This window comes from Uloborus diversus, chromosome 6, assembly GCF_026930045.1.
Source record: "Uloborus diversus isolate 005 chromosome 6, Udiv.v.3.1, whole genome shotgun sequence".
In the NCBI taxonomy this organism is placed as follows: domain Eukaryota; kingdom Metazoa; phylum Arthropoda; class Arachnida; order Araneae; family Uloboridae; genus Uloborus; species Uloborus diversus.
In genome coordinates this window covers 130,395,815-130,410,048 of record NC_072736.1, presented here as the reverse complement: position 1 = coordinate 130,410,048, position 14,234 = coordinate 130,395,815, and the positions used below count along the sequence as shown (strand labels likewise).

Sequence of the window (14,234 nt, the reverse complement as noted above, 5' to 3'; positions counted from 1 at the left end):
TTTGCTCGCTAATATGCTTCATCTAAATTTTTTGTGATTGAAATTATGTGTCTCAAGAAGAAAGTGTCAGAATTTTCCTCGTCAATATTAACCTAAATTTCATACCTAATGTCACAGTTTTGCTACACAAATTGTCCCCATTTCTCCAAAATTTTCTTTCCTGTCAAATTTTCACCACTATCCCAGTTACTACATGGTGGACCCTATTTAAAAAATATATACAACAGATGAAAGTTTCACAAATACTGCTGGTTCCTTGATGCATTGCCTGCTAGCTCTTCTGTTGCAAGAATATTCTAAAGTTTCTCATTTGTGCATATTAAATTGAGAAACTGTTTAGATTTTTGAAACCACCCTTTTCTGCAACTTCTATTGTGTGTCAACAATGAATTTTCTCATGTCAAATGTCATGTCCCAATGTCATTTTGCGAGTTTTTGCCAGTTTCTGTCGCAAATCTGGCAGAAAGTGGTTTTTGTCATGCCGATTTTAATCATTTTCTACCAGTTGATTTAAATCGCCAAGGCAGAAACTTTCCAACCCTGCCTGCAATCCACCTTGAATGGTGCAGAATTTTTGGTTTTTGCAAAATTCATGTAAGTGTGCTTAGATTAGATTTATGCCAAGGAATCAACTATAAGAATTGGAAACAAATTCATCAGCAAATATGTCAATAATAAAACATTTACCTGATATAGAGCAATTATATGAGGGTGATGTAAAACTTTCATGATTTCAATTTCACGTAGAATTTTCTTAAGGTTATCTTCATCCAAATGAGATTTATCTATAATTTTGATAGCAACCTAAAAATAATAATAGCAAATATGTAAAAAAATATAATTATGTCACTTATTCAAAATTATTTGATGAGCATAACATAAGGATCACCATTTTCTTTTAATGAGATTTTGTACAGAGATCTTCCAGAGAAACAATAATACAGGATTTTAGCCCTACAGCCAGGGCTAAGGCAGAAATACATGAAATACAACGCCAGCTCAGTCATTCCAGCTGAGGACTGCAGTTTTGTGCCAAAAAGTTGTCAACATATTTTAAGAATTCATAGACAAGCAACAAATTGTTGCATAAATATGCTGAATATGCTATAGGTCTGGCAGATGTAGGAATTTCTACATCGTGATGCATCATCAACCTTACATTGTTACATAAGGATACATCACAATATAATTAAAGTACAGTCGGACCTCCATATATCGAAGTAGCAAATTGCCGGAAAAAAATTCGATATATAGAAATTTCGATATATAGAAACAATCTTATTTTATCATAAAAATATCCTAAAACATTAAAATTAAAACTAATTTTCGTGCATGAAACCCAACTGCTAATTTAAACGAGCATCGGATTAAATGAAAGTTAATAATTAAAAATTTAACAGAAATTACATTTTTGCTCCTTCATACACCTTCATTCTTCGGAAATTCAACTTGAACCGCCACAATAGGGGATTTTCGTTTTAACAATGTAATCGAGAGAAAAGTAAAAAATCAATCTATTTAACTTGAATGATTTTTACTGAAGCTAAAAATACTAGGAATGATAATCAACAGACAAAAGGGATAACTTGAAACTGATTTTAGTGTTACTGGTTGCAACTAAGATTTGAAATAAACTTGAGGGAATGTAAAAACTCCAGAACGGAACAACGACCCTATCTACACACCCCTGAACCCCATTTTCCTTATGAGTTTCGTAGCAACCTTTAGTGATTATAGTTTTCTCCGCTAACCTTCATTTTTCATAAGACAAACAGTCTAAAGTGGAAAAAAACCTACGAATGTCTCGAAAAAAATTTCGATATATAGAGACTTTTTCGATATATAGAAACAATTTTTCGATGTAGTGAACATAGAAATTTGCTGGGATTTCGATATATAGAAAATTTCGATATGTGGAAGTTCGATATACGGAGGTCCGACTGTATTTTTTTTTTAGCTTTATTTAAACTTGCTTGTTTAAATTTTACAAAATATGTACAACATTCAAAAATCAATATGTTATGCAAGATATTTAAACAGATACTGATAAAAGTAATTTCTTACTGATGCTAGAATGACAGATTCTAGCATCAGTAAGAAATTATCAAAGAAAAACAGCGTTAAATGTGCAAGATAGCAATAAATATTACAGACATGTGTTTTAGGATTGTAATGATGAGCCTACTTTTTCAAAGCAAGAAGTGAGCTTATGAGAGCCAAGTCATGCATTCCATCCACAAGCTCACATCTTCTGCATTTAAAAATGGGGTTCCTTAAGCCCAAAACAAGTGTCTGCAAATTTGTTGGAAGTTAAACTTTGTCTTTTTTCCCCATTGGTGAGTGATTTGGTTCTGAGCATTAAAACGTGTATTTCCTGCATGGGAAGGTCTTTGTTCACTTATGAAACTTCCACCAACATCTATAACTAACTCTTCACAGCATCATTATTAGCCAGATTGACTTGACACATTGCTAATTCAACATTATATGAAAAAATTAGATCAAAACATTTATGACTAAACCGGCATCTGTACATCTGACATTGGCGGTGCTTGGATTTGTAGTTGGTGCAGTATCAATGCATCGGTTTAGAGAAAAATTCTAAACCAGTTTAATTAATGATATAGGATGTACTTTTTTTTTGCAATGCATCGCCCACCCCAAACATGGGGTTTGGGGCATAATACTTCACAGGTTCAAGAATGTTTTTATGACATTGTAAAAAAAAAGAAAAGAAAAAGAGAAATTACATGTAATCATTATAGCGTCACACTAAGAAAAACAAATGTCATGTGCGGAGCTTAATCATTTAATTAAACAGAAAGCAATACCTTCCATTACTAGAGTTCAATGTGTGCACTATATGTTGCTCCAACCACATATAAATATTACACAAGTTTACCCAAGGGCGGATCTAGAAATGTTCCAAGGAGGGGGCCGTTGAATTTTTAACTTGTGCTTTGGGCGGTAGGTCATCCCTGCATTTTCACCAGAAGCAACTAAAATATCGAAATTTAGACCAGGAGGTCCCTAAAGCTATTTCTTTAATTTTACGCTGAAAGAGATATTTTAAAATTGCGTTTTAGAACTTCAATTTCATAATTTTTCCGTTGGAATGCTTCAAAAACCTTTCCCCCTAACATCATGAAAGATAGTCTAAAATTTCCTTTTTGTAACTTCAATGTTGAAAAGCTTCCGTTGAGAAATTCGAACCTCATTCCTTTATTTATTGTCTTCAATAAAGGTCTACATTTGCGTTTTAGGATTTCAATTCAGAAAAATTGCCAGTGCAAGCTCCTTCAAGGGAGGGGCGATCGCCCCTCCCAAGTATCTGTCCCTGAGTATACCTAATGCTCACAAACGGTACACACATTGAACTCTGGTAACAAAAGATAATTGCTTTTTGTTTGATAAAATGATTTGACGCCTCAAATGACGTTTTTTCTTACTGCGACAAAACAGCGATTACTTTAAATTACACTATTTTCATTTTCCCCCTTCTTTTTCACAATGTCATAAAAATTCTCGAACCTGAAATATTACGCCGCAAACCACTTATTCATATGAGTTTGTTGCTTTTCTGTGAATTTTTAAAATGTGTCAAGTGAACTTTTCAGACACCCTGCATTTCATGTCAGTTTCACTTTAACCAGTATTTATAAAAAAATTCAGAAATTCAGAAAAATAATGTTTCTGTTTGGTTAGTAGATATAGAAATTATTTGAACAACACAACAGATAGAGGGACCCGGGGTAAAATGGGTATAGTTCCTTCTTTCTTGTTTTCATTCTACTCAGCAACGTTTTTTGAAAAGGAAAAATTATTATGAAAATGTTTACATATCTAGCAACATTTTTACTTGGTAAAAAAAATATAGCAACTCATTTACCAGGATTAGCAGCCATTTTATTACTCAGAATACAAAAGAATGTTTATAGTGAGTTATTAACATTTTTCTAGAAAAATTAACAGGAACAGTTTTGGAAAAATTTTACTTGAATTTGATACAATAATTTTCCTAACAGAAAACTCAAAAACTAAAACTTATAGTACTTTTAGTTACACTGGGTAAAATGGGTATAGCCAATATTTTCAAGTTCAAGACATTGAATGCATTGAATGCACTGAATGTATTGAATCATGCCAACTGAAAGGATTGTTTATGCTTTAAACTAAAAGGAAGTTTTGTAAAAGGGCTTTAAATAAGTACTCAGTGTTTATTAGTTCTATTCATTATTTTGATTACTATCACAAAGATGTGGAAGAAGTTTTAACTACAGAGCAGGTGGCTGGGGGGGGGGGGGAGAGCTGTAAGATTTAACACAGAAGAACATGCAAGAAACACAAAAAAGCAAAAACTAAATAAATGTATAAATAAAATACCTAAATAATAAATAATGGACAGTCAAAATGATTGATAAAACAACCAATGAAGTAGAAATGAAAACTAGTGATTCTCTTAGTTGTTAAACCCCCTCAGCCATTAGTGACTGGGTAGCTGTAAAATTTGTGAAAAAAATCTATTTACAAATTCATAGGTTTAATTACTGAAATCTCAGCTGAAAGATATAAGAGAGATATAAGAGAGATATAAGAGTGAGATATAAGTGAGCGATACTGAGAAGTTAGCAACAAAATCATCTGCTGGATTATCCTGTGTGTTAAAGACAACATTGATGATGTACAGGCATCACAAGTTGAAAAATACCACTTCAACCAAAACACAAACTTTTGTTCATAAATTTGGTTTGTTAAACCTTACATTGCGGCTATTTTGGATTAAGTTTTTATTCTTCCATGCAATTAAACCCAGTTTCTTTTTATTTTCTGCATGAGGATAGTGTTAAAATAGGGGTATGTTCCATTGATAAAAAAAATATATATTCTAGTGATAGATAAATATAAAGTTCAATGTGCAATTATTTCATCACTTATGCACTGTGCACATAGGGAAAACATGAATAAACTTGGTGTTAAATTGAAGCTTGTTATGATAGTCTTTTGACAATCATTAGTCATTTTTTCTCTGAAACCCTCTGTAGGGCATTAACACATCCATGATCACTCTTGTCACTTCCATAACGGAAGCTTTCTTCACAAACAAATCAGAAAGAACCTTTTTCCATTGTCAAGAAATAGCGAAAAACTTTCGAAGTAAAAGTTTATGGTTGTGTGGCATCAATGTTTGTTTAATCCTCATTTGTCATTTCCAAAAGCTATGAACTACTTCTGAGGAAGAACTCTGGAACCAATCACAAAAAATGTCTCCAGTGGCTCAAGCTTGCTTATTAGTACCAAAAAATGCAGTTTATTGCATGTTATCTGCAATCCCAAAAGTTTGTATAGACAGTGAACTCTCACTTATACGCCGCCTCGTTTATGCCGCTTTTTCACTTATACGACAATTTTCAAAAGTCCCAGCTCATTCTATAGGAAAATAATGATAGTTATCATTCGCTTATGCACCACCCAAAAATTGATTTTTTCATTTATGAGCCGATTGTTTTTTCCTTGATACAAAAAAAAAAAAATAATTAAGTAAAAATTTACTATTATTATGGTTATTTTAAGAATAAAAATTTTAAGGAATAAATAATCTTTTCTAAACATGGAATGGGAACTGTTTCGGGACATTCCCCGTCACCTTTGCTGTTTCTGGAACAACTTTCTCACAGCATGGACTTGAATTTTGAGTGACTCTTTCTGACCATGGAGGTAAAACATGTTCGATTGCTTGTTCTGGGGAAAGGGGGGATAGGTCATGTCTTTTCTTCCTTTGGTGAATAATAGGGGTGGTTTGTCTCAAATGTAGTGCGGAGGGGAAGGTAGGTGTGCGCATGGGCGCCAATATGTAAAATTTTAAGGGGGGCTCAGATATTTTCCTCATGGTTTAGCAGGATATTTTCCCCATAAAAACTGATTTCAGTACAGATTAGAGTTATTAAAGTTTGCCATTTCTAATTATTCATTAATGGCTGGAGAATAAATATTTTTACATTTTTGCAAAGAAAAAAGTACTAAAAGCAAGGAAATTCTAATTTCTAGGGTTGGGGCTTGAGCCCCCTCTTGCCCCCCTATTTGGGTGCCCTTGGGTGTGCATGCAAGTGTCTTTACACGCACTAAGCTTTCTCTCTTTCTTTGCGGTTTTGACTAGCTGTTTAGTTATCAAACTTCTAGTGCATCATTTGAGATTTGTCTGTTAGCGCAATGGCCAAACGGACAAAGTTGAGTGTCTTTTAAAGTCAGTGTCACAAAGAAATATGAAGAAAACCCATCATTGACTAGAAAAGCTTTAGCCGAGTATTTCAATATTTCGGAGTCGACATTAAAAGTAATTTTGAAAAAAAAAGGATGAAATTCTAACAGCTCAACGAGAATGCGGAGTTCAATCTTCGAAGAAAAGCCGAATTCAAGGAAGAAAGTTCCAAGAACTAGCAAGTGTTTTGCTGCAATGGTTTAAGGAAACCCGTGCTTATAACATTCCAGTCAACATTGAGCTTCTAAGACAAGCTGTTCACCTCTCAGAGACTTTGAAAATTTTTCAGCTTCACATGGTTGGATAAAAAAATTTAAGATTCGCCATGGATTAGAAATTCATACCTTATCTGGAGAAAGTGCAAGTGTTGACGAGAAAACTGTAGAGCAGTGGAAAGAAGACTTATCTTTAGTCGAAGGATACAAGCCTAAAGACATTTTTAATTGTGACGAAACTGGTCTGTTTTATAAGATGCCTAAAAAAACATTAGCATTTAAGGGGGAACCATGTCATGGTGGTAAAAACAGTAAAGAAAGTAACTGTTTTGCTATGCAGATGGATCGAAAAAACGTACCCCTTTAATCATTGGGAAACAAAAAAAAAAAAACCTCGGTGTTTTAAAAATATAAAGCAGCTGCCATGTGAGTACTTCAACAATGGATCATTGTGGATGATGGCAAAGATTTCTCTAGACTTTCTTCATGAATTTGATTAGAAAATGGAAAAAGAAAAGTTCTCCTATTTATGGATCAATACCCTGCTCACCAGCGAGATCTACCACTTTTTGATCATGTAAAGTAGTATTTTAGCCTGCAAATTGCACGAGCAAGCTACAACCATTGGATTTGGGTATAATACAGTGCGTTTGATTCGTCGACACCTTGCCGAGTTAGAAACAGGCAATTCAGCAGCAGCAGATGTAAAAATTTCAATTCTTGATGGTATGAATATGGTATGTGCTGCCTGGAGAAGTATCAGTCATAATACCATAAGGAATTGCTTTAAAAAGGCAGGATTTTTATTTCCTAATGAATAATATACCATATAACGAAACCACAAAGTCATAGTCAATTATTTCATACAATAATTGTAAAAAGTTAAACCTATTACTTAATTATAATATTTAAAAAAAAACTTCGAAAACACTTTTGCGCACAATGATATTTTTATGACATTAACTTTAATAAAAAAGAATGTTTACATTACATGCATATAAAAACATTTTTGCATTTTATTCACATTAAAAGAAAATAACCCTTGAGCTGAAACTAGCCTCATTGAAGCGCTGATTTTACTGAAAACTTTATTTACCTTGTACTATTCTGCATCTGTTTTTTCCTGCTCATTTGAAGTTCTTTTCAGACCAGTGTAGAAAAGTTCCTGGACTGTACCCTCAATTATTTCTTGGACTTGACCAGGATATTTTCTCACCATCAAAAACAACTGTTGTTAATATAATTCCTAATATCAATGGTTCTGATGTTTGGCAGGCAGTGGCGAATTTAGCCGGATCATTTTGGGGAGAGGGTGGCGTCTCAAATTAGCTCAATTCTCACAAGTGTCCATCCGCCCAAGAAAGGCTCACAAGAGAGCCCTAACCAAAATAGATAATTAGTATCCTTCCCCAAAAAAATCAATGGCACAATCTGCATCATTGATCTACCCCCCATGTATGGCCCGAGTTTCATCCGGTCAGAAGTCAATCGAGTTGAATGAGCCTCTAAATTGATAACATGAAAAAATGTAGGAACATTTTAAAAATAACGATAATTTTTTCTGTTTCAAGGGAAAGGAAACATTTCTGATCTGACTAGGAGTTATATTTATTTAAAGTAAAACACATGTGATAAGATATCGCTATTTTTTTTAGTTTCGTCATTTTTTTTAATTTATTTATTTTACTCTCCGAAAAAAATTCCAAAGCTCATAAAGGTTTGGAGGGAGGGGGAGATGGACCCTCTCTAAATCTGCCCCTGTTGGTCGGTAGTTTTGAGTTTCTCCATCCTTGAAAAGGACTGAACAATCTCCTAACCTTCAAACGTGAGTCAATGTTATTAGATTCATGGATAGTACTAAGTTTCACTACTCTTCAAGTCCTGTCGCCAGAGTTTTTAAGCATTGACAACCAACATCACAAAAAATTGTTTAAAATTGGGTCAGAATTTCAATGTAAAAACATTTCCAGGGAGAGAGAACTTTGAACGTGTCCTTTTCCTACCTCAAAGATGGTCCCTACAATTGCGTTTTTAGAGTTTCAATTCTGAAAATGTGATCGGGGAGAGCCCTCACACCTCCCTTTCCATGGCATCATATTTAAAATTATCTAAAATCTTGTTTTTGTTGCTTCAATATCAAGAAGTGCTTGAGGAAGAGATCACAAATCCCTCTCCTTGACACTACCAAAGATGGCCAACAACCATGATTTAAAAGACTTCAGTTTTAAAAAAAATCCGGATAAGATCCTGCGAAATTCTCTTCCCCCGCCTAATATCATCAAAGGTCATCGCAAGCTGTTTTCAGAAATAAATTTTGTAAAATTTAGCTAAGACTTAGAGCCTTTTAACACCCTATTTATGAAAGAAAATTAAACTGCTTAATCAAATGACGAGTACGTCACTATTGCTGGGTATAATTTGTTTAGGCAAGATAGAGTAGGTAAAAGAGGTGGTGGGGTTTTATTTTACGTCAGAGACACTTTAACTTGCAATGAATTGATAATTAATGATAAACAAAAACCTAATGAGACTGGCTGGAGATTGATGACTTGGCTGGAGTTGATGAGCAATAAGGGCAAAAAACTACGTTTAGGGAACATTTATAGGCCACGAAACTTAAGCCAGGGTCAAGATGAACAGATGTTTAGTATTATTGGTGACATTTCTAGCAAGGTGTCAGTCATCATAATGAGATTTTAATTTTCCAGGAATTGATTGGAATAATTTTTGCCATAGTAATAGCAGAGAAGAGGAATTTTTGAAAGTAATTGGTGATTGTTTCTTAGATCAAATTGTAACTCAGGGTACTCGACAGGACGTGATTTTGGATCGAGTTTTCTGCGACATGGAAGGTTCTGTTCAGGGGTTATGTGTAGGGGAACACATTGGAGATAGTGACCACAACAGTATTAGGTTTGGGATTAAATTTGATATGCACATTGTAGAGAATTTCAGGTTTGTGCCCAATTTCAGAAATACTGATTTTGTGGTACTTAGGCAGAGTTTGAAAGCAGTTCTTTCTTCCGGATTGGACAATAGCGATGTGAATCTTCAGTGGGTAGAGTTTAAGGAAAATCTAGCGAAAACGATTGGGGACCATGTTCCCTTTAGATGAAAGGGTATCAACACTAAAATTTGGCCGATTTGGTTCTCCAGGGAAACTAAAGACGCTCTAAATTACAAGCAAGCCGCTTTTCATAGGTTTAAAGAAACTGGTCACAGTACAGATAGGCTCCAATATTGTAAGGCAAGGCGTAAATTTAAGTATTTGGTACGGATTCAGAAAAGAGAGTTGGAGCAAAGACTGGCAGATAACATAAACGGGAATCCCAAGAGGTTTTTTACATACACTACTTCGGGGAAAGTTCGAAATAGTCATATTGGGCCACTGGTTGATGAGCACGGAATTTTAATTCAGGACGATAGTGATATTGCTAATGTTCTTAATAACTTTTTTCGAGTGTTTTCAACGATAACTGTATCTCAACAGTTGCCAACAACAAGACACAAGCTATAGTACAGCTTGCGGACTTTGTATTTTCCAGGGATGACGTTTTACTTCATTTGAAAAAAATTAAAGAGACTAAGGCTCCGGGACCAGATAATATTTATCCAAAAATTTTAGTTGAATGTGCAGAGGAATTAGCAGATGTAATTGTAAATATTTTCAATGCTTCTTATAACTCGGGAACAGTGCCAGAGGACTGGAAGCCTGGCGAACATTACACCGCTCTTCAAGAAAGTGTCTAAAGGGAGTGCAGGAAATTATAGAAATGTGAGTCTAACTTCGGTCGTTTGCAAAATTTTTGAAACATTGATAAAAATTAAGATCGCAAATTTTTTAGAGACTAATAATCTATTGACTAGTTTTCAGTACGGTTTCAGGAAAGGTAATCTTGAGCAACTAATTTATCACATTTCTATGACAAAGTTACCATGGCTTTGGACAATAAGAAGCCTGTAGATGTTGTTTACATTGATTTTCAAAAAGCTTTCAATAAGGTACCGCATGTTGCTCTACTTAGAAAATTAGCTGATATAGGAATAGGAGGGAAAACTTTCATTTGAGTAAAAAACTGGCTCACCGGAAGGAAACAAAGGGTAGTTTTAAGGGGAAATTATTCTAATTGGAGTGAGGTTTTAAGCAGGGTTCCTCAAGGATCAGTGTTAGGGCCTGTTTTGTTCATTGTTCGGCCACTAGAGGGCGCCTGTGATGCAGGGAGTGTTTTTTGCTGCTAATTTGATAAGTGTTTTTTTACTATAATTTTTCATTATTACTGTCTAGTTTTAGGTTTTTTTTACTTCACTTTATCATGTAATTTAGTTTTATTGTGTTTTGGGGGCTCATTTTTGCTGTTATTCCTTTCTTGAAGTGTTTTTGCATTTTTTGGAGCTAAGCCTAACATGTGGTGATCTCCTGGTTTTTGATCTTGTGTGCTTTATTGGGTGTAGCAACTTTGTTTATTTACTGCTGTTTTTAGTATTTATTCTGTGTTTTTTTGCATTTTTATCTTACTGTTTTGCCTTTTGGAACATATTCACTGAGTAGAAATGGGTGTTATATGCATTAAGAAAGAGGTAAAGAGTGGGAAGGGGGACAGGTGGATCTCTTGTGATTTATGTCATATGTTCTGCCTGTATAAGGGGGAAAATGAGTCTGTTTTTGAAGAGGATTATATTTGCACTAAATGTGCTGAACTCTCAGACTTAAGACTTAAGATGCTAGTTTTGGAAGCCCAGTTAGCATTAGGGTGTAAGCCAGTTGTAGAGGGTATAAATGTTCCAGAGATTCAGGGGGAAGTTTCAAATGAGGAGTTAGATTGGGAAACTAAGGGTGTAATTTTGGGGGACTCTATGGTAAGGGAGGTGGGTAACACAGTTGGGAGAGTAAAGCGTAAGGTGGCTAGGTGTTGTTTACCAGGGGCGCGGGTAAAAGACGTTAATATGGTTGCTGAAAAGAAGGGAGTATTGAATAAGGAGGACATGGTTACTTTGTGGGTGGGAACAAATGATGTAGGCCACAGTAAAAATGAGGAGTTTTCTAGGGAATGGGAATCCCTGTTGGATAAAGCAACCAGCTTTTCGACAAATGTCCAAGTGGTTGGTTTGCTTCCCAGGTATGGAGTGCATAGGAGCTGGCTAAATCAACGTGCGAGGTGTATGAACTTGCTACTGAAGTCAATTTGCGAAAAGCGCAGTATCAGGTTCATTGATGTATGGAGTCATTGTAAACGGGATTGGATTGCTAGGGATGGCCTGCATCTGAGCTCTACAGGGGTCAAAATGGTTAGTGGATTAATTTTAAGGGCTTTGGAGTCAAAAAACTAAGTTGGAATGGGGGGCATGGTTCAAGCACCAGGTATCGAGAGAATGATATGTTTTTGGGTATTGCTAGAAATGGAAATAAAGTGACAAACAAGAGTAGTAATGTTAACAATTGTAATTTAGGAAATTTCAGGGTGTTAAATAAAAGCAACTTAGGCATGCTTAAAGTTTTCTATACCAATGCTCGCAGTATTAGGAACAAGATGGATGAATTGAAAAGCATAGTTATGGATGAGAAGTTGGATGTTATCGGAATTACAGAGACATGGGCTACCGAATCTGATGCAGAGTTATTACATATTGCTGGGTATAATTTATTCAGACAGGATAGAGTAGGTAAAAGAGGTGGTGGGGTTTTATTTTATGTTAGAGACAATTTTATTTGTAACGAATTGGTCATAAATGATAAGCCTACTGATATTGATATGGTTTGGCTGGAGTTGATGAGCAGTAAGGGCAAAAAGCTACGCTTTGGAAACATTTATAGGCCACCTAATTCAAACCAGGGACAAGATAAACAGATGTACAGTATTATTAGTGACATGTCCAGTAAGGGATCCGTTATCATAATGGGGGATTTCAATTTTCCGGGTATTGATTGGAATAATTTTTATCCTGGTAATGGCAAAGAAGAGGAATTTTTAAAAGTAATTGGTGACTGTTTCTTAGATCAAGTTGTAACTCAGGGAACTCGAGAGGAGGCCATTTTGGATCTAGTTTTTTGTGACATAGGTAGTTTTGTTCAGGGGTTGAGTGTAGGGGATCATATTGGAGATAGTGATCATAACAGCATTAGGTTCCGGGTTAATTTTGAAGTGTGCAAAGATGATAATTTTAGGTTTGTGCCCAATTTCAGAAACACCGATTTTGTTGCACTTAGGCAGAGCTTGAAAGAGGTTTTTTCGTCAGGGTTGGAAAATAGCGACGTAGATCAGCAGTGGACGGAATTTAAGGATAAACTTGCTAAAACCGTTGGGGACTATGTTCCATTTAGGAGAAAAGGTGTTAGTACCAAAATTTGGCCCATGTGGTTCTCCAGGGAGACTAAAGAAGCTCTTAATTATAAGCAAGCCACTTTTCGTAAGTTTAAAGAAACTGGTCAGAGTGCGGAAAGGCTCCAGTATGGTAAGGCAAGGCGAAATTTTAAGTATTTGGTACGGATTCAGAAAAGGGAATTGGAGCAAAGGCTGGCAGATGACATTGATGGGAACCCTAAGAGGTTTTTTGCTTACGCTAATTCTGGGAAAGCTCGAAACAGTCAAATTGGGCCTTTGGTTGATGAGCATGGAAATTTAATCCAAAACGATAGGGATATTGCAAATGTTCTAAATAACTTTTTTTCCAGTGTGTTTAACGATAACTGTATCTCAACAGTTGACACTAACAAGACACAAGCTATTATACAGCTTGAGGATTTTGTATTTTCCAGGGAGGAGGTTTTATTTCATTTGAAAAAGATTAAAGCAACTAAAGCTCCGGGACCAGATAATATTTATCCAAAAATTTTAGTTGAATGTGCAGAGGAATTAGTGGATGTTATTTTGAATATTTTCAATGCTTCTTATAACTCGGGGACGGTGCCAGAGGACTGGAAGCTGGCTAACATAACGCCACTCTTCAAGAAGGGGTCTAAAGGTATTGCTGGGTATTATAGATCTGTAAGTTTGACTTCGGTGATTTGTAAGATTTTCGAAACTTTGATCAAAATTAAGATCATGATGTTCTTAGAGACTAATAGTCTGTTGACTAGTTTGCAGTATGGTTTCAGGAAAGGTAAATCCTGTACTACTAACTTATTGCATTTCTACGACAAGGTTACCTCAGCTTTAGATAACAAAAAATGTGTGGATGTTGTTTATATTGATTTTCAAAAAGCTTTTGACAAGGTACCGCATGTTGCTCTTCTCAGCAAGTTAGCTGACATTGGAATAGGAGGAAAAACTTTACTTTGGGTTAGAAATTGGCTTACTGGTAGGAAGCAAAGAGTAGTTGTGAGAGGAAATCATTCTAATTGGAGTGATGTTTTAAGTGGGGTTCCTCAGGGATCAGTTTTAGGGCCTCTTTTGTTTATTATATTTATGAATGACATCAATGAAAATATTTCTGGAAGCATGAATTGTTTTGCTGACGATGTAAAAGTTATGGGGATTGTCGAAAATGAAGAACAAGTAAAACAGCTGCAAGAGGATTTAGATCATATTACTAAGTGGGCAGATAAATGGGGTATGGCAGTTAATGTAGGGAAATGTCAAGTGCTACACTTAGGTCATGGAAATAAGCGTATGAGATATCGTTTACAGGGTTCAGTCATAAATCAGGCAGAAAATGTTATGGATCTGGGTGTCTTTATAAATCAGGACTTCAAGTTTAGTCAACAGTGCAGTATTGCTAGTAACAAAGCCAACAAAATGCTTGGGTTCATCAATAGATCTATTTCA

The 14,234-nt window shown here is 35.3% G+C and overlaps 1 protein-coding gene across 1 annotated transcript in view; it reads right to left on the bottom strand.

The window, feature by feature from the left end:
* LOC129224117 (serine/threonine-protein kinase SIK3-like) overlaps positions 1 to 14,234 on the bottom strand; it is an 84,017-nt gene that overhangs the window by 51,557 nt on the left and 18,226 nt on the right. Inside the window, exon 2 of the mRNA XM_054858527.1 lies at positions 688 to 804. Within this exon, the coding sequence (XP_054714502.1) occupies positions 688 to 804 (117 nt within the window). The remainder of the gene's footprint in view (positions 1 to 687; positions 805 to 14,234) is intronic.